General features: G+C 33.4%; 1 protein-coding gene and 1 long non-coding RNA gene across 2 annotated transcripts; both read left to right on the top strand.

Moving 5' to 3' along the window:
• Positions 1–282: 282 nt before the first annotated feature.
• Positions 283–10,762, top strand: LOC106364299. The gene is made up of 5 exons (XR_007324244.1): positions 283–2,495; positions 2,570–2,654; positions 2,784–2,919; positions 3,017–3,654; positions 3,737–10,762. It is a non-coding gene; the product is annotated as an uncharacterized LOC106364299 (long non-coding RNA).
• A 1,194-nt stretch (positions 10,763–11,956) lies between these two features.
• LOC106447799 lies at positions 11,957–19,897 on the top strand. The gene is made up of 14 exons (XM_048757399.1): positions 11,957–12,063; positions 12,154–12,277; positions 12,362–12,437; positions 14,535–14,612; positions 14,742–14,822; positions 14,910–15,095; positions 15,187–15,219; positions 15,319–15,628; positions 15,732–16,663; positions 16,776–17,325; positions 17,811–18,466; positions 18,541–19,167; positions 19,257–19,735; positions 19,844–19,897. Exons 1-14 carry the CDS (start codon positions 11,957–11,959, stop codon positions 19,895–19,897), a joined length of 4,293 nt encoding a protein of 1,430 aa, XP_048613356.1.
• Positions 19,898–20,134: the final 237 nt, after the last annotated feature.

The following is a 20,134-nucleotide window of genomic DNA, read 5'->3' as shown; positions in this document are numbered from 1 at the left end:
TTTACAAACCAAAAAATTGGAAAAATAATAACTTTTGATAAAATACCAATATGAACTTACTGGTTTTTTTTTCAGTTCTAAAAATTTTTAAATCATAAATTTCAGATTATGTTTTAAATAAAGTAGAAATGACATTCTACGAAGTAGAAATGACATTCTACGAAGTAGAAAACAAAATCTAATTTTTTAATTAATCTACAATGTTTAGAATACGTGATCTACGTAAATAAGAGTATTCTAAAAATATTTAGAATACACATTCCGTGCTTAACCTACCGATCTAAAATCTTTAGAAATCAAAATCTACATCCCCCTATACATTAAAAGAGAAGTCAATTTAGTGATTTCTGCTGAGGTGGCACTCATATAGAGCTTCTCAGGAAAAACGTTATAATTCTATTGGTTGAATTTTTGGAATTTTTCTTTTTGATTTATTTTTTCACTCCCTTCCGCGTAATTAAAAACACAGTCGTTTATGTTGAAGTTTTTTCTTCTTTTTTTTTCCAATCGCGTGTCAATTGAACGGGGAGATGGTTTCAATCTGATGAAGACAGTCCGACCAGATGAGTTTTGTTCTCCATAACATAAAGACTCAATCCTATCCATCGCTAACAGCATCGACAACCAGACGAGGTGAAGTTTATCGAGTCTCTCGGAATTTTAGGTTTTTTTGCTTCTCTGATTGGATTCGACTTTTAAGATATGATGCGAAGGTTTTTTTGATACCTGTGATTGGATTCGACTTTTAAGCTATGATACAAAGATTGTTGGATAACACTGATTCCAATCGACATATGTTTCTTGATTGATTACATTTTGCTTATTTACATTTTGAATCTTTTGTATCTAATTGATTGATTAACCTTCTTGCTGTTCAGGTCTTGCTTCTCTTAAACAAGACCATTGTCACGACCACAGAAGTATTATCACAACAAACTTGCATTCGACTTCAGTCTCAGAAGAAGGACTGTAAGATTACCTTCTCCTTAATAATTCAACAAGCATTTGGACAGTACTATCTTGTGATTTTAAAGTTTGTTTTTTTGTTTCATTAGCACGATTTAGAGCTTTACAAAACAATTCCAATGGTCTGTTGCATTGCTAATTGCAGAACGACTAAGATCTCAATGGGATAATACTGTCAGAGATAAGGTAAACCTTCTCTTCTCCTGAAAGCATATGCAAATCCGTTTGTTCAGTCGGTTTCATTCCTTTCTGTATCCGGTCCTTTGGTTTTCTGATTTTCAATTTTGGTTTTCTTAATTATGAGATATTAAGCCCATATAATTAGATAACTAGATAGATATTAAGCCCATATAATTAGATTACTTGCGCAAGATTTGCATATTACTAACTTTCCTTATTATTCTAATCAATTACTTGCAGAAGTTGTTTTCGTATTTATTATATTACTTGCGCAAGTTAAAATCATATCATATGCAAATCAATTTATGACAATACATAATTAAAATCTTTCTTTAAACGATTTCAATCTTTATTAGGGGTCATTAATATGATAAATAAATCGGCTTAATATATATATGGCATACCCGAATGGTTAAAATACAAACATTCAGCTCTAACAAGAACAATGGCAATGGTGCGAGCCAAAAAAATATTGTTTCTTTAGTGAGAGAATTAAAACCACGTAAAGATACGTCCCATATTGAAGTTATGATTCTTCGCTTGTGGAGAAACTATAACAAAGAATCAGGAAACACCATTGAAATGGTGGTTGTTGATAAATAAGTAAGTTACTTTAAATATGCATTTTTTTTGGAAGCATCGTTTATATAATTATTCTGCGTATATAAAGACTTCATATTTTTTTGTCTAGGGGACAAGAATTCATGCTTCAGTTGGTGAACAACTCATCAAAAAATTCGATGACAAGCTACGCGAGGGAGATGCGATTGTCCTCCAGTTGTTCAAAGTGTACGATGCTACTGGTGAATACCGTACGATGCCACATCCTTACAAAATTGGCTTCTTTCACACAACATTTGTTGGAATAGCTGATGATTTTCCAAGTGCAGTTCCCGAAAAGTATTTCGCGGACTTCTCTGATATTCTTGGTGAAAATCTGGACCATAGCTGTTTGGTTGGTGAGTTAGTTTCTTAATCAGTTAAAGAGTCTTTCACTTTACTACTACCTGTTTCTGATTTGAGTCTTATTTTTGGTATGTAGATGTGGTTGGCCAAATAGTTAACTTCGGGTCTCTGGAAAACAAAATAATAAAAGAAAAAGACAACATGAGGCTCTTGGTTGAGTTGCGTGACCCAAAGTAAAGTGAAAGATTTTTAATCTTATTTATACTTTGCTAAGAAAACATCTATTAACTGTATTTAACTTAAGTTTATATTATACAGTAATGTGAAGATGATGTGTACTCTGTGGGGTAGTTATGCTAAACAAGTATACGATTACAGTAGGAGTAACATGTCCCCCATGATTATTTGTGTGATCAGATTCTGTTCTGTTAAAGAGTGGAAAGGTAAATAATATTCTTCCGGTTTGTGTAAAATGTTACTGAGCATAACATATTAATAAGATTAATATACTTTGTAGGTGCTTACTCCATATCTAGCGGGTATAATTCAACCCATATCCTGCTCAACCCAACACTTGATTTTATTGAGGAGTTCAAAGCAAGGTACATATCCGATGTTCACCGGATGGAAACCTATGGAGAAGTTCACTACATATAGATGTTTGTTTTGATTTTTGAACATCATTTTCACTGAAACGTTTTAACATAAAGTGTGATTATTTTATTTGGCAGTCTCCCTGATGATTCACTTGCTCTTACGAACAACGATAGTAGCCAATGGTCTGTTGGTACTGCTACTTCTATTCGTGCCAGGTTTTTTGTTCTTAATGAGAGGCTAACCATCGGAGAGATCATTGATAGCTCTGTGGTATATAGACTACACTCTTCGCTTTTGAATTTTTTACACATTTGTATACTCCATGTGTTATCAGTGCTTTTAAAAAATACTCATTGAGTAATAATAGGTTGGCACTTTTGTTACTCTGGGGACCATTGAAACAATTGATACTAAACGTGGCTGGCAATATCTAAGTTGCAAATACCACAACAAAAAAGTGATGCCTACAACCAATGTTGATGCTGATGACCGGCCCTTGTTCTTCTGGAATACGTGTGACAAAGAACACAGTGATGTTATTTCCAGGTATTGATCGGGTTAGATATACAAAAATATCAGTTAGGTAGATCGTCATTGAAATAGTCTGTGACGTTTTGTCTTTGGAATTGTTCAGGTTCAAATTAATTGCCAATGTCAAGGACGATAGCGGTGAGGCTAATTTTCTGTTGTTTGATGCTAATGCTCAAGTAATTGTGCGTCATTCTGCTGCTGAACTCTATGACGAGGTACATTTATAAATTCCATTGTACATCAATTAACACAGTAAATTATATTAGCCGACCGCTATCTATGTAATTGTAGAATGAAGATGAAGACTTCTTACCTGAAGCAGTGAGCGATCTCTTTGGTAAGAGAGTCCTTTTTAAGATTTCAGTTGACGCTGATAACATCAAAGGAAAGAGTTCTCAGTATGTTGTTCGATTGGCTACTGATGACCGTGAAATGGTTGAGGAATTTGCTGATTTGCCTCCTAAATCTAACCCGGTAATTTTCCGCTTATACTTGCGATTAATTTGATTGCTATAGGAGCATAATAGTGATCATACGATTAAATCTTTTCTTGCAGGTACTAATGTTGGAGTCCGCAGATGATATTTCCTCTGGTTCTGGTGGTTTTACAGCAACTCCTTTGTCCAAAAGAAAAAGCGAACAAGATGACGACAGTTGCCTTGAGGATCAACACTCTGTTAACAAGAAACTCTCTCAAAAGAAACTCAAGGGCGAGTGAGCTGTCTCTTTTTGATGAGTTGCTGTCCTTTATAGTGTTATGGCTTTGTTTTTGCTTCATTTTTTAAAACTTTGTCTGAGTATCTTTGTCTTTGGTTTTCTTTAAGATTTGGTCCGACCATCTTTGTTTTTTGCTTTTAATTGGAATAAAAATTTATCAAGTTCCAATCTAAACCAGACAACCATTTCTTTGGTTGGCTCTGACATTTGATTTAGTATTAATGCCAATCGGTAACGTTTTAGAATCATTACATTGATAAAATTCCTTATTCAACCTTTTCTTTGGTTGGTTCTGACAATAGATTTTGTATGAAGCTCAAATTGGCATAAATACAAAGTTAGCCCATTTGAAATACTGAATAACAAAAAAATGTAACCGAAATTTTACTAATCGTAACATTATTATCAAACCGATCCCCCTTATTAGAATTTTATTGGTAGTAATACAATCTCAGCCCATTTGTAATACCAAACTAAAAACCAATTTATTGCCCGAATAGTATTTAAGCCCATAATTTTGTAGTTGCGATACTATTAAATACTTTTTGACGTTTTTTTTATAGACAGTATTAGACTATATTTTTTAATATGAAAACTTCTTTGTATATTAATTTGTAGATTCTTTAACTAAACATTTATCTAAAAAAAATCATGCAAATAGATCATAGATATAAACCCAAGGTAGTGCAAACAATGGGTTCTTTGTACAGGAAGTGAAAATCGAAAATTATTAAAAAACAGGAGTTTAATGCATAACCTTTTTCAGATAAAGGTTATCGAGATTATTTTGGAAGAAAATAATTATCATATTTATAATAAAAACATACACGGAAAATATGATTAAGTCGGTATATAAAACAATTAATTGGAAAGGTAAATACAATTAACATATTTATAATTTATGTTTTCGATAAGTAATGTGAAAAGACACGACTCATCGAGAGTCCCCTAGACATTATAAAGACAGCAGTGAATAATTGTGAACAAAATCTTTCATCTCACTTCTTCTCCGATTGAGTCTCTCCAACTTTCGGTAAGTTTATTTTCTTTCTCTTTAGTTTTTTCTTTCAAATATATTGCATGTAGATCCATCAGTTTTCTGTATAAGCGGTTACCAATTGAATCAAGACTTTTTAGGTTTTGCATCCGTCATGCGTCTTTTTGTTCAAAAACCTGTCTATGATCTTGGTAGGCTTGTTTTCTGTAAAAATCAATGAGTATTTAGGAGATCTTATGTGTACAACTGCTTATTATTGATCGTTGTAAATAATTTTTCCGCTTAGATAATATAACGTTTATAACTAATACTGTTTATAATAAGCAGATCGACCAACATCTCGCGATGGCATTCAAGAAGGACCTTAAACGCAAGTCTCCAATGACTGATGATTACGGTACTTCTCTTGAAGAGGCATTCAAAAATGGAATGGAGGGGACGACTGCGCATTACCAAGCCATTCTCTTTATGTACAAGCAACTACATGATGCGCTCATCAAGAAGCATGCTGAAGAACTTGAAGTCGCTCGCGTACAAGGTAAACTGGAACTCTTTGACGAACTCTTCAACATGTCTGCATTGAGCGAAGAGAAAGAGAAGATAGAGTCGGAACTCGTGCTTGCAGAGGCCAAGGCGGCTGATGTGAAGGTTCCTTACATCGATTGGTACAAGTTGAATGAGCCACAGATGTTTGATTAACCTTGTCAATTTCTTGTTTGCTTCAAGTTAAAACGTTTAATCTTTTTTATATTTTGGTGTTGTAATATGGAACATATTTTCTGGTTTTTAAAACCAGTTTTCCAGCAAAATTTGGTAGGTTATTAAACTATTTTAAGTTTGTTATATTATAATCTGCCTTTATATTAGCCTATCTCAATTTATTTCTTATTGTTATAATTGGCTTTCATGTTCCAATTACACATTCGTTTGATTTAGTTGCTTTAGTTACAAAATTAAAATTTCTGTATATAAGACTTTCGAAGAAGAAGTAGGTTTTTTGAACTGGAAGAGGAAGTAGGTTATACCTATAGTGGTGGAGTAAGTGGTTCATAGATTTGTCTAAATCACATTAGTCAAGGTAGCGTGAGTATGTCAAAGACAATATCGCATCATGTTTGGATTCTTGAGATCTTAGAATACCAAAGGAAACTGATTTAATAAAATTTAAGAAGGAAATGTACTGACAAAATAATTACGTAATAAGAGTTTATATCTATAATTTAACTACAGGTCTTTTCGTATCGGAATTGTGAAGTTAAATATATTTGATCGAGGTATGGAAATGATGATATTTTTTTAATTCTTTATAATTTAATTTATTGACATGCGTGCAAGATTATAAATATATTTTATAAATATCTAATTATTCGACATATATTTAAACACGATAGAATCTACTTTCCGGAAAGGAAGGCAATATTTTAAATGACGATCTACATTGCGATCCATATATTAGTTCAAAATCTATTGCTTTCTGTTTTTTTTCGGACTATATCTTTATATAAGGTAATATATATATATTGGAAACCTTTATAGTTTCAATGATATAAATGTTTAATAAATATTTGGAAACGAATCTAAAGGGTTTATCATTTATAGGGCAATCGGAAAGGCATTTTTCTAGAACCCATCTTTCTATATAAACTGCTGAATGACGCCTATTTTATCAAACCTAATTTCAGTCATCTTCGCCGACATTGTCTCTACAATTCTTTCCTAATCTCAAAAGAAATCCTTTGTAAGCTTTCATTTTCTTTATTAATTAGCAACACATGTATATCATTACTCGGTTATTTGATTATCGAATCACGGTTTTTTACTTCAATTTGACGTAATATAATCTGGGGAGTTTTCAATACACGTGGATCATCTTTCTAGGGACATATAAGGTGTCATCGGAATAGTAAAAAAGGTTTTGTAAGATCTCTATAGTATCATGTATTGTTTAATTTTGAGAATCTAACTAAATATATATATTTCACTGTGGATCGCTTTGTCTCTATGTTTGATCTGAATTGTAAATAGTTAAATTATGTTATAATTTGTGTTGCTTATATAATCTTTAGTTGATTAATTTTGAGGATCAAAATAAATAGATATATTTCAGTAATGTTAGTCGCTTTGTCTCTATGTTTGATCTGAATTAGCAATAGTATAATTTTGTTTTTAATTGTGTTGCTTACATAAACGACGTATATTTTAATCAATATTTCTTTGCTCCACATGCAAGGCAAGATCTCGCGATGGCATTCAACAGAGATCTAAAGCTCAAAAAACCGATCGTTGAAGATTACAGTTATTCTCTCGAAGAGGCTTTCAACAAGGGAAAGAATGAGACTAGGGACCGTTACCGAGCCATGCTCTTTATGTATCAGAACCAATTGGAAGCCATCACAGCCAAGCATGATGAAGAGCGTGAAGTCTATCGCGTGCAAGGTAAATTAGAGTTACTCAAGGAACTCTTCAAGAAAGACGCAAGGAGGAAGGAGAAGAATAAACTAAAGACTGAACTGGTGCTCGCAAAGGAGAAGATTGATGGGGTTAAGATTCCTTACGTTGATTGGTTCACAAATGTTTGACTGACGTCTCTGTTTTAACAATCTCCAAGTTTGCAATGTTTTAGTTTTTGTGTTGTTTCGGCTACCAATATCGGAATCTATCTTCTGGTTTTGTAAACCAGTTTAATAACATGTTATTTTCAATAGTTTCAACGTATTGTACTGAAGTGATGAACTGCTTTTATATTAGCCTGGATCATTGCATTATAGGGGGATTGATTGTTGAACAATGCGTTTAAATGATTTATACACAATCTTTGCTGATCTTGTGTGTTCAGTCAGTGTAGTTTCGATGTACTTAAAGAGTACTTTGTGATATGAATTAGGTTGAAATCGTGAAAAAAAGTTATGATTTTGTTCATCATTTGGCCTTAACTTGACACGCGATTATGAAAAGAACCCTTTTAAATATAAAACCAGTTCACTGACTAAACAAATCTTTTAAATATTTTAAATATTTTTATTGTAGCCATTACTATTAGATTTAGATTTTCGTAATTATAAAACGAGACATACTAAATATTACTTGAAAGGGGGGATTTGCATATATCGTTTTACAGATATTGGGTTTAACTGATTTTTAAATTTTCAGCCTATATGTAAAATTGCCCTATATTTAACCTAAAAATTGTCAAATATGTCCTTCATGCTAATTTTGTTAAATACTTTGGTTTGGGTTTAGTGCTTGCGGCTTCGGTTTTAAGTCTAAGATGCGGGTTTATTGCATATGATTTGTGATTAAGGTCAAGGATTTAGACCAGTATATAGGGAAATCGTATTTCAAATTAACGGTTTCGGTTTATGGTCTAGAATTTGAATAGAAAGTATGCGGTTAGGAGTTACGGTATAGGACTTTGGTTTAGGGTTTAGGGTTTGAATTTCAGGTGTACAGTATAGGGTCCAGGGATATATATTTAGGATTTTAATTTTACGGTTTGGATTTAGGGTATAGGACTTCATTTTTGGGTTAAAGAGTTTCTTCAGTTAGAGTTGAGAAATATATGACATTTATTTCGTTCCATCATTTTTCTGAGAAATAATGATGGCATGAACATAAGAAATACTAATTAACTATTTCGTATCACCAAGATAGCACAAACATCAAATGTGCAAAACCGATAATAAAAATACCATTGATTTATACATGTTATTATACAATATGACATTGAGTCCTGATTATAAATAAACCCTGAACCCACTATTATCCAAATGAAACCAACCTTGTTTTATGAATTAAAACATGTAGAAAACCATAATGGAACTGATCCCCCGTTATTAGGCTTTTATATGCATTAATACAGTCAAAGCCCATTTTAAAAGTCGATCTGAAAACATAGTTAAGCCCAAATATAAAGAAGACGGATTTCAAAACTCGAAACCCTAAATTGAGCGACGTGTTTAGTAGGTCTCTATAAATCTGCTACGAAAAATTACAATCATAGCGTCCGAACATTCTCCCCTTTCAATGAAGCCGCTCAAATATAATTGGTCAATTCCTACCCAGGTATTAGCGAGCTACTAAACTAAATTTTTTTGCAATACAAATTTGTTCAGCATAAAGATAATTTTTATGATCCTATAGGAATTATGCACTTTTGATCCTGAAAAATCTCCATTGGATTCCTATGGCTATGTAAGTTTTTTTACACATAAAATATTTTGTTTCTATTATACGTTTGGAGTACTTACAAGTCATAATTTGATGTTTGTTATGTGACAGTGTTACGAAAAAGTTGACAATCATACAGACAATAAAGTCATTAAGAGGCATCAGTTTCACATTATGATGCGCTTTACACACGGAAACCAACATTCAGCCAATATCCACGATGAACCAGATAAATCCAAGTTTATGGATTGGATGGAGACTAACAAACAAATACGTAAAGGAGTAAATCTAAAGTCTTTGATTAGAAAGTGCTGTGCTATTCGTAACTTTGTTTGGGATCCATTGACTAAAACATGGTCACCTAAATTTGAGATTTGAAGTTACTATATGTTTTTTTTTCGTATTTAACTCTTAATTATTGGATTTGGTTTTATTTATTACTTCGTTGGGTTTTTTTAATTTTAATATTAAAAATCTTCATTTGTCGTATATAAGTTTCTCTGATATATTTATCCATTACTGTTACTATGAATGCAGCCGTCGTAATATTATGCTTATATTATATACATTAATTTGAAGCATAATAATATCTTAAATATTCAAGTGATTAGGCGGCTAAAAATCAAAATTATCAAAACCAACTTTTAAAAGAAAGAAAAAATCAGTTACCTTAATATCAGAAATATTATAGGTAACATGCATGAAGCCGTCCTAATATTAAATTTATAAAGTATAACCTAGGAACTGATTTAACCTGACCAATACGTAATTCATATTGATATCTTTCTTAAAACTGTATATCACACACTTGCCGAATTAATAATTAAATGTGTTTATATTACATCAGATGTCGATCATTGTAGATATTTGGTCGGTAACTTTCTTAATTAGATTTGGTAACAAATTTAAGATTCCCAGTAAATATGAGTAGAGGATATACGCGTAATAATTTTGTAGATCTTTGAAATAGAATGTTCCTTGACGGACACACCATTTATTAAAAAACGTTTATATAAGATTAAAATAACGATAATGAGACTGAGGTTATTTGGAATTGATATTATATAAAAATACAAGCAAAACATACAAAATAGCAACGTACGAAACTGAACGAAATAGATAAATCACATATGTAAAAAACATAAGTTATTTTACATGCGTGCTTAGATAATACATCTCCACAACTCTGCTTGTTTTAGTCTTGATTCATAGCAAATTGAACAAATTGAGTAAGCCTTTTGGAGTAGTAACAATGCTTGCATACTTCAGCCATGTTATCGGGATGGCACTCAGTCCGTGGCTCAAGGTTCACCATAGCTGTATAGTAGCGGGTCTCCATAATTGCAGGGATTGTACTTAGAGTTTTCTTGACTCTTTTCCAGCAATAATCGGAGGTTGATAGATTTTCTTTCCATTGGAGTTTATCCAGATACTTCTTACCTTTTGGATAGTGTTCTAATGCAAGCAATAACAAACCGTAAAGATAAGTACCGTTTGTATACTCACCAATGGATGCTTGGCGTAGATGATAGAGGCCTTTGCGTTTTTCTTTGTGGACGAAATATTGAAGTATGCCCTCAATATAGTGTGCCTCAGGGTTATCGTTCTCCAAGCATAGTTCCTTGAATCTGTTGTGCTTGGTGAGCATTTCGAAAGGTTCGGCAGCAAAATATGACAAGGAAATGTTTCTGAAATAGATGGTGGGATCGGAGTTGGAGTGGTCGTCGTTTGAATTAGAGGAATCACCGATGTAAACAATGTCATAATTGTTCACCGATTTTTCTTCTCCCATATTCACTAACTGTCTGTATTTTGTTTGATATTTTAAGTTTTGTGAAAGTTGTTTCTACTCTCAGTCGATGCTGAGAATGCGGATAGGTAATGTTCGATGTTGTAGGACGATACTTATAAAGATGGTGGTGGGAAAATGATGTGATTGTACATGATGAAAATGCTGTGTAAGTGCTAGAAGTATGTGCTAAAAAGGTCAAGAGACAACACATGCATTGATAAAAGGCTGTGGTTCATGAAGAGTTGTCACGTACTCAGAAAAGTTGGTCGTTGCTTTATTTGCATGCTTATTGATATTACCAATCGAAGTGACAATTAAACAACTATATAGACTGGATTTTTTAAGCTTTCTCAACAAAAACTTATAAAAGTAAAACTATAACTTGACCAACTTTCATTTCCTTATTAGTATGTATTTGAATAGAATAGTTTCTCAAACAATAGACCACTTAAACTTATGGTAATAATATATCTGATATGTATTAGTTTAGGAAATGCATTAAATCAATTGAATAAGTTCATCCGAGATTTCTTCATTCTTAAAAGATAATAAAAGTTAGAAGTTTACTTGACCAGTACTCATGTCCTTATTCATACGAATAAGAATATTTTGTTGCTCAAACAAGAATAATAAAATCAGTTTTACTTAAGAGGTTGGATTTTCTGATTTGAAGCTAAGTTTTTCATATGCTCCTATAAATAAAACTAACCTTTACTCGACATGCTATATCGTATTGAGTACAAAGAGGTTACAATCTCCACTCTATATCTTCTCTGTTATTATGTTGTTAGTATGTTATACAAATCGATCTAAGTAGTTTTTATATAGGTCTTTGTCAAAACATAGTATTCTTGAAGCAATGTTAACCATGAAGAGAACAATTTCTGAAATTATTGAAGCACCAACGGTAAATATTTTGGGAATTATCATATGAAAGCGTTTTTTTTTTCTGAAAGAGGAAGACAAATATGATTTAACTACAAATTTATTGTCATTTAAATGCTTCAAATTAGGCTGGAACTTATATGGTTGTTGCAAAAATTGAGGCCATTGATTTGGATAAACCATGGTACTACACTGCCTGCAATTTTTGCAAAAGAAAAATGGCCAGACAAGGAGATGGTTTTGAGGGAAACGTGCAACATCTTCAACATAATCCTATATACAACTGCAAAACATGCAACAAGGATTTTGAACATGCTATTCACTGGTATGGCCGTTTATAAAGATTTATCTTGCTGCCTTTGTAATAAATCAGTATTATATGTTTGTATACTAATTTAAATAGTGTATTTTTTAGTTACTACTTGGTTGTACGTGTCTCTGATGACTCAAAGGGAGAAGTCAAGTTTTTGCTTTTCAACAATATTGCGGAGAGGCTCATTAGGAGACCTGCGTTTGAGTTAGTCCAAGAGGCTGGTCAGGTATTTTCTTCGTTTTTAAGATTAGGGGAACTAAGGAAATTGCATTTATATATATTCTTTGAAAGATGTATTATTGTTTTACAGGAAAATCCACATTTTCTACCTCAGTCTCTAACTGATTTGATTGGGAGAAAACTTCTATTTAAGATTACTATCGCAAGTAATGGTCAACAAGAACATAATGCAGCATATGTTGTTGATTTAGTGATTGACAATGCAGAAATAATTCAACACTTCGATCCACATGTAACAATCATAATAGTGATAAATCAAAATTAATTGTGACCAGTATAAGTTCTAACGAATTTTTATTTTTTTTGCAGCCACATTTTGTGATTTTTAATGATTATGAGTCGGACGAGGACTGATGCTAATCCTTTCTTAAGGAACTAAGTTGAAGTCCAATATGCCCGTCAAAGTGCAAGAGTTTAAGAATTAATTTTTTTTCTGTTCATCAAATTTCATAATGTTTTCCGTTGTCTCTCTTTTGGGTTTTATATTTATGAGAATTAATTATGAGGTGTTATTTGGTTCGTTATATATAACAACTCCTTTAATCTATTTATTTTTCCACATTACAGCAAAATTATTGTTTTAAACTTTAAAAGTGCGGAACTTATCACTAGAAGATAGTATAGAACTATATATTCGACATTTCAAACATAAGGTTGTTATATATATGTTAAAGTTCCAAAAAAGCATAATTAATAAACGAATAAAGTAAAAGAAGGTAATATATTGAATTAAATTGTCATAAATAGTTTACCAATAAATATCATATTCACTTGCGCAAGGAATACATACATGGTAAGAATTTGATAAGGTAACTTTATTTGGCAACAAAGGATTATACGTATATTTTGAAGATGATATAACCTAATGGTCATGTATCGATTTCAATTATATTTTGCTGAAGAGGTCGGCTTCTGAACTTTATATCTTCGACTTTCTTTCAAATTATATAAGTTTATTCAAGCCTGTATTCTAATTGCATACGATTCAATCTATACGTAGTGTTTTGGTGTTACTGAAAAACAAGCATTCGATTTTGAGTGGGAAGCATGAAGAGAAGTAATCCACTGTCTACAGACACGGGGAATAAACCATAGAAGAAAAAAAAAGCAGTTTATGTTCTACAAAAAATAAATAAAAACATTTATAAATGTTAAATTGTCCTACTACTGAATACAAAGAATGATACGTTATCACTAACGTTTTTGTAGAACATACACTGTTTTTTTTTTCTTCTGTAGTTTATTCACAGACTTATTTTGTTGACGCAGGTACCAATGACAAAGAGAATACTCCAATGGGGAATATAACACAAAACTCATCTATCACTAACGTTTCACCTCTGCCCAGTATAAATCCTTTTAGGACGCCCTTGCAGAATGTTACGAATCAAGCATTTCGACCCATTATTCCAATTCCACCAGAGTCAAATCCGTCAAAAAACGTTGAAAATACATCGACACATACTGTCCCATTAAGTTGTGTTTTTCAAAGTTTTAAAGATGGACTAACACATCAAGCTAGAGCTGCGCGAAAGGAAATACTGAATAACAAAAGAACAATAGGGCTTACTACCTCAAATAGAGGTTAGTCTCCTAACGCTTTCATTATCCCCACGTTTATTCTTATTACTGTATTGATTAAAAACATTTCTGAAAAATTCATTTTCATTACATTGTACAGTTACCAGGATTTTCAAGCCAACCAAGACATCCGTTGTACCACCTCTAGGTATAAGTTTCTGTTCAAAGGAAGAGTTAGAAGACTTTTTAAAGAATGAGTAATGATGGAACCCTTTCTGAAAATTAGCTTATGAATTCTATTTATGTCTGTAGGTCCCTATAATTCAACGCAAAGTTCACCTACTCTTGCAAATTTGAGTGTTTCTGGAATCAACATGCACCCATCGAGTAATAGCATTGTTTATTAATTACTGCTTATTATATAAGTAGTGCTTATATAGTATGATCGTATACAAATAGTTAATAAAATAGTAATAAATTAATAGTTTAGCACAAGTTACGTATAATTAAAAATTATCATTCCTTAAGGTACTATTGGTTATCAAGAAACTATATCCCGGAGTACCTTGAGGAAACGAAAGACAATTGGATCACCTCCATCGGTGAATTCAAAGACAAGACATAAGGAAGGTAACAACGGGTTTTAAATAATGTTTTGTCGTTATTATAAGTTCTATGCTACTATTTCAAAAGTGCGACTAAACTTAAACAAATTTATACAGCAAGACAAGGTCCCAACATGACATGCCATAGGATCCCGACTGGTCCAGCAGTGTCTGTAGAAGATGCACCTCGTGAAGGTAATTTTTTATATATTTGTAATCGTACTAATATGATGTATACTGAAAGGTAAAAATTAATATTATACCTATTTCATGAATTTATTTGCGCTAGACCTTTGTTTATATGTTTAAATAAATCTTTTTCAGCTACTCAAAGTCCATTCCAACAAACCAAAACCAATGAATTCATTCCTCCACCAAGGTTCATCGTCGAGGATCATCCTGAAGGTAAAATGTCTATTCCATCTATACATATACAAAACGTTATAATTATGGATCATATATTTTGACTTTGTAGTACACTTTTTCACGCAGCTTACAATAATCGATATGCAATGGAAAGTGAGTCTGAAAATGAAAATGATAATGAAGATGAGGAGAATCAGACTTACACTACCTATCTAGCTGGAGAGACTTTGATAAACACATCACCACAACATATCCCACAAGAAACTAATAATACAGTTACTTCGCCTATTGTCATTGGGATACAAAAAAACGGTGATGACCCGAAAATTAATACAATGTTTCTTACAAATAAATAACCACGATATTAGTTTTTTTTTTAATGAAGATATTTGACGAAACACAGGTTACTACGACGACGGAGATCCAGGTTGGAATTGTAAGTTTTGTCAAGCATATATGTGGTATGGTGAAAGAATTGGAAAACGCCGGCGTAGTGCCAATCCTGTATTCACAATGTGTTGTAAACATGGTAAAGTTGTACTTCCTCGGCTCGCGAATCCTCCAATGGAGTTAATGACTTTGTTATGCAAAGGAGACGAGTTAAGCAAACATTATCGAGAGTTCATACGAGCTTACAATATGATGTTCTCTTTCACATCTCTTGGGGGGAAGATAGATCATTCTATTAACAATGGTCGTGGACCATTTGTTTTCCGAATGTCCGGTGAGAACTATCATCGTATTGGTGATATAGTTCCCGAGCCTGGACAAGCTCCAAAATTTTCCCAGCTCTATATCATTGACACTTTAAATGAGATCAAAAATAGACTTGACGCTTATGCCGGGTAATTTACTTCATTATATGAAGTTACTATGATTATATTGTTCGCTTTGTAGTATGGTCGACGTTTTGTTAACTTATATTAGGATTTTTTTAAAACTTTGCAGGTCTGACAGAGCTGCTGCTAAGAAACTAAGAGAACCACTTGTTCTTCTTCTGAAGAATATGTTAGATCAGTGTAACCCTCATGTCAAGGCTTTTAGGTCTGCAAGAGACAGATTCGACGTGGAAGGATCAACAGGTTATAGGATGAGATTGATTGAAAGTCGACAATCTGATGGACGGACCCATAATCTGCCGACTGCAAATGAAGTTGCTGCTTTGATACCTGGAGATTTTGTTTTAAATATGGAGACACGAGATATTGTTCTAGAGAGTACAAGTGGAAAGTTGCAAAGGATAAGTGAATTACATCCGGCGTATTTGCCTCTGCAATATCCACTATTGTTTCCATATGGAGAGGATGGCTTTCGATTAAATATTCCTATTGGTTTTGAAGACAGCACTGCGAGAAAACGCAAGAATGTAACTATGCGTGAGTACTTTGCATTTCGGATTTTAGAGAGGAGGTGGGAAGCACCTACAATTACAAGATCAGGCAGATTGTTTCATCAGTTCCTTGTGGACGCTTACACAATGATAGAATCGAGTAGACTACGTTACTTGTGGCTGAATCAGAAAAAGCTCCGGTCAAGTAGTTACGCTGCAATCCAGAAAGCAGCTACAAGAGCTGGAGCTAAGATGGCGGAACAAGGGAGCCGAATTTTCATTCCAGCAACTTTCACCGGGGGAAAAAGGTATATGAAGCAGCACTACTATGATGCCATGGCTCTGTGCAAATACCATGGATTTCTCGATATTTTCATCACTTTTACGTGTAATCCAAAATGGCCTGAAGTTACAAGGTATCTGAAAAAATATAACCTGACCACTGAAGACAAGCCAGAAATATTGTGTAGATTTTTCAAGATGAAACTCGATAATCTTATCGGCGAGTTGACTAAAAAGAACGGCTCCTTATTCGGTCCTGTTGCTGCAGGTAAATCTCCTTTACATGTTACTTATATTGATTGTTTAATCAAAACAACTAATGTAGATAGCTGTTTTGTTTGTTAAAATTGACTAACTATTTTATTTTTTTATTTTGTCAGTAATGTACACGATTGAGTTTCAAAAAAGAGGAATGCCACACGCTCATATTCTTGTCTTCATGGAAAAAGGATCAAAATTTCCAACAGCCGATGATATAGATAAGATTATTTCCGCTGAAATACCAGACAAGACAGTAGATCCAGACCTGTATGTGATCGTTGGGGATTGTATGATGCATGGTCCTTGCGGTGCAGCAAAGAAGGATAATGTATGTATGGTTAACGGTAAATGTTCTAAGATGTTTCCGAAACCTCTCAACATCAGGACATCGATTGACGCAAATGGATTTCCAGCTTACATGCGTCGGATTGATGGTAGGTTCATTGAGAAAAATGGAATCAGATTAGACAATGGATTTGTTGTACCATACAACAGAGACCTCATGCTTCGATATCGCGCGCATATGAATGTAGAGTGGTGCGTCCAAACACGAGCTGTTAAGTATCTTTTCAAATATATTCATAAGGGACCTGATTATGCCTCAGCTGCAATGGATAAAGAAGATGAAGATGGCGTCATTGACGAAATCAAAACATATTACGACTGCAGGTATTATTATATTTATACCAATTCGTGTTACTATTTAGAAAGTACTATATTCTATAAATTTATAACAATATATTAAAAATTCAGTAGAAACTCTATAAGCTATTCATTAATTATAGAAGATCAATAAATTTATACTAATTAGAATATTGAACTATATACATTAACTTAATTTCTCCAATCCAAGTTTGCGCAAGTAATCCGCTATTAAAAAAATAGAATACGAAAAAATACTAAGATAATACGAAATTTGTATTCTACTCTATGTCTTTGCAAAGGAAACGAAAATACATCAATAATCTATTACTATTAGTACAAATTTATATGTATAAACTTTAAAAAATATCTAATATCATAGATGAAATTTATATAACTCATTTGTTATAAATAAAATAAATACATTATTAACAAATAGAGTTTATCTATCTTTTACATTTTCTGGCCAAGGTTCATCTTTACTCATTTATGTTTTCGTGTTTCTTAATTAGATATATTACTGCATGCGAGTCGTCTTGGCGGATTCTTGCTTTTCCTACACATTTTCGTACTACTTCTGTAGAGCCACTTGGCTTTCATCTTCCGGATCAGGAACTGGTATTTTTTTATGAAGACGAACCTATTGAGAGTATTCTCAACAAAAAGACTGTCAGCCAATCCATGTTTTTGGCCTGGTTCATAGCAAACAGAAAATATGCAGAGGCAAGAGAGTTGACATATGCGAAATTTCCAACAAAATTCGTTTGGAAATCAGGTACGAGAGAATGGGTACCACGGAAACGAGGCTTTGCGATAGGCAGGATTGCGCATATTCAGCCATCAGGTGATGAGCTATATTTTTTAAGAGTATTTCTAAACTGGGTAAGAGGGCCGACATCATACGAGGATATAAGAACAGTTGATGGTGTTTTATATCATACATACGAAGATGCTTGCTATGCGTTGGGATTGATGGATGATGACAAGGAATTCATAGAAGCTATCAAAGATGCCAGTGACTGTAGTTCTGCGACGTATGCAAGGAAGCTTTTTGCGAGAATGTTGGTTTCCAAATCGTTGTCTCAGCCTCATGTAGTGTGGGAAGCTACTTGGGAGTATCTTACCGACGATATTCTTTACAAGAAGCGGCGAGAAACTGGACGACCTGGTGAGTTTTGTCCAATTAAATTTTCTTATTGTAAGAATGTCTATGTTAATTTAATAGAATTATCAAACTTGCAGATATGAACTTGACCATAGAGCAGATCAAAAATATTGCTCTTACTGAGATCGAAAATCATTTGCTCAGCAATGGCCGTAGCCTCAAGAAATGGCCCCACATGCCAAAGCCAGAAAATTTTGGAGATTACAACGGCAATCGCCTTATAGATGATGAGCTTAATTATGTTGTGGAAGATCAGCTAAAGGAAAATGAAAGACTTATGGCGATGATAACAGATGAGCAAAGAGGGGTATACGAACAGATTCTGGATGCAGTTTTAAATGATAACGGTGGAGTGTTCTTTCTTTATGGTTATGGAGGCACAGGAAAAACCTTCGTATACAGAACACTCTCGTCAGCTATCCGATCTAAAGGTATGATTGTTCTAAATACCGCATCAAGTGGAATTTTAGCATTGTTGTTGGAAGGAGGTAGAACCGCACATTCCAGATTTGGTATTCCGATAGATGCAGACGAATTCAGCACTTGCAAGAAAAGGGAGCCAGGATCAGATCGTGCAGAATTAGTTAAAGCGGCAAAGTTAATTGTATGGGATGAGGCGCCTATGATGAGCAGACACTGTTTCGAGACGTTGGATCGCACTATGCGTGATATTATAAGATCTTGTGAAGATAAACCTTTTGGGGGTAAATGTTGGGGGTAAACATTTACCTTAGCTCTGACAATATTATCCCATCCGATGTTGACATAGAAGAAAATGTCGTATATCCTGCAGAGTTTTTGAACAGTGTTAAAGTGGCTGGACTGCCTAGACATTGCTTGAAGCTCAAGGTTGGTGCTCCTATCATGTGTCTTCGTAACATGGATGTTGCAGATGGTTTATGTAATGGTACTAGGCTAATTGTTACTCAGTTACTGCCCCATGTGATAGAAGGTAGAATTATAACCGGAAACAAAATTGTTGGACATCCGGTTTGGATCCCTAGAATGTTTGTCACACCACCTGACACCAAGTTCCCCTTCAGAATGCGTCGAAGACAGTTTCCAGTTACTTTGGCTTTCGCGATGACCATCAACAAAAGTCAAGGTCAAACACTGGAAAGTTTTGGGTTGTTTCTGCCTAGGCCAGTGTTCTCTCATGGTCAGCTCTACGTTGCACTTTCAAGAGTTAAGTCGAGATTTGTATTGAAAGTCCTAATAACTGGTAAAGAAGGGAAAACGCAGACAAAAACGTTGAATATTGTCTACAAACAAGTTTTTCAGAATATTAGTCACAGTATATAATTTTAATCTACTTTCTTTTCAAATTCAAAATTTTAAGTATATAGACTGTTACAATTATTTACTTTTTGTATTTTTCAGATGGGTAGTGATGGGTTAGGAACTGATTGTATTCAGGAGCATCCCGTTTTCTGACTATTTCGATGAAAGTATGTCTACTTTAATATTATTTCATGTTAACTTTTATTTTCTTACTTATAAATCTGTAAAATAATGTTCATCCGACAAATTACTTACAATATTTATTTAATTTTTTGCAGGTTTCTAAATTATTTTGCATTATTTTTCGACAATTGTACTTCATAATTTATATTTTTATGGATAAATTTTCGATTTTTTTTTAATATATTTTCTTTTACTATGTCTACACAA

This window comes from Brassica napus, chromosome C5, assembly GCF_020379485.1.
Source record: "Brassica napus cultivar Da-Ae chromosome C5, Da-Ae, whole genome shotgun sequence".
NCBI lineage: Eukaryota > Viridiplantae > Streptophyta > Magnoliopsida > Brassicales > Brassicaceae > Brassica > Brassica napus.
The sequence above is the reverse complement of the archived record's forward strand: the minus strand, read 5'-3'. Positions and strand labels throughout refer to the sequence as shown.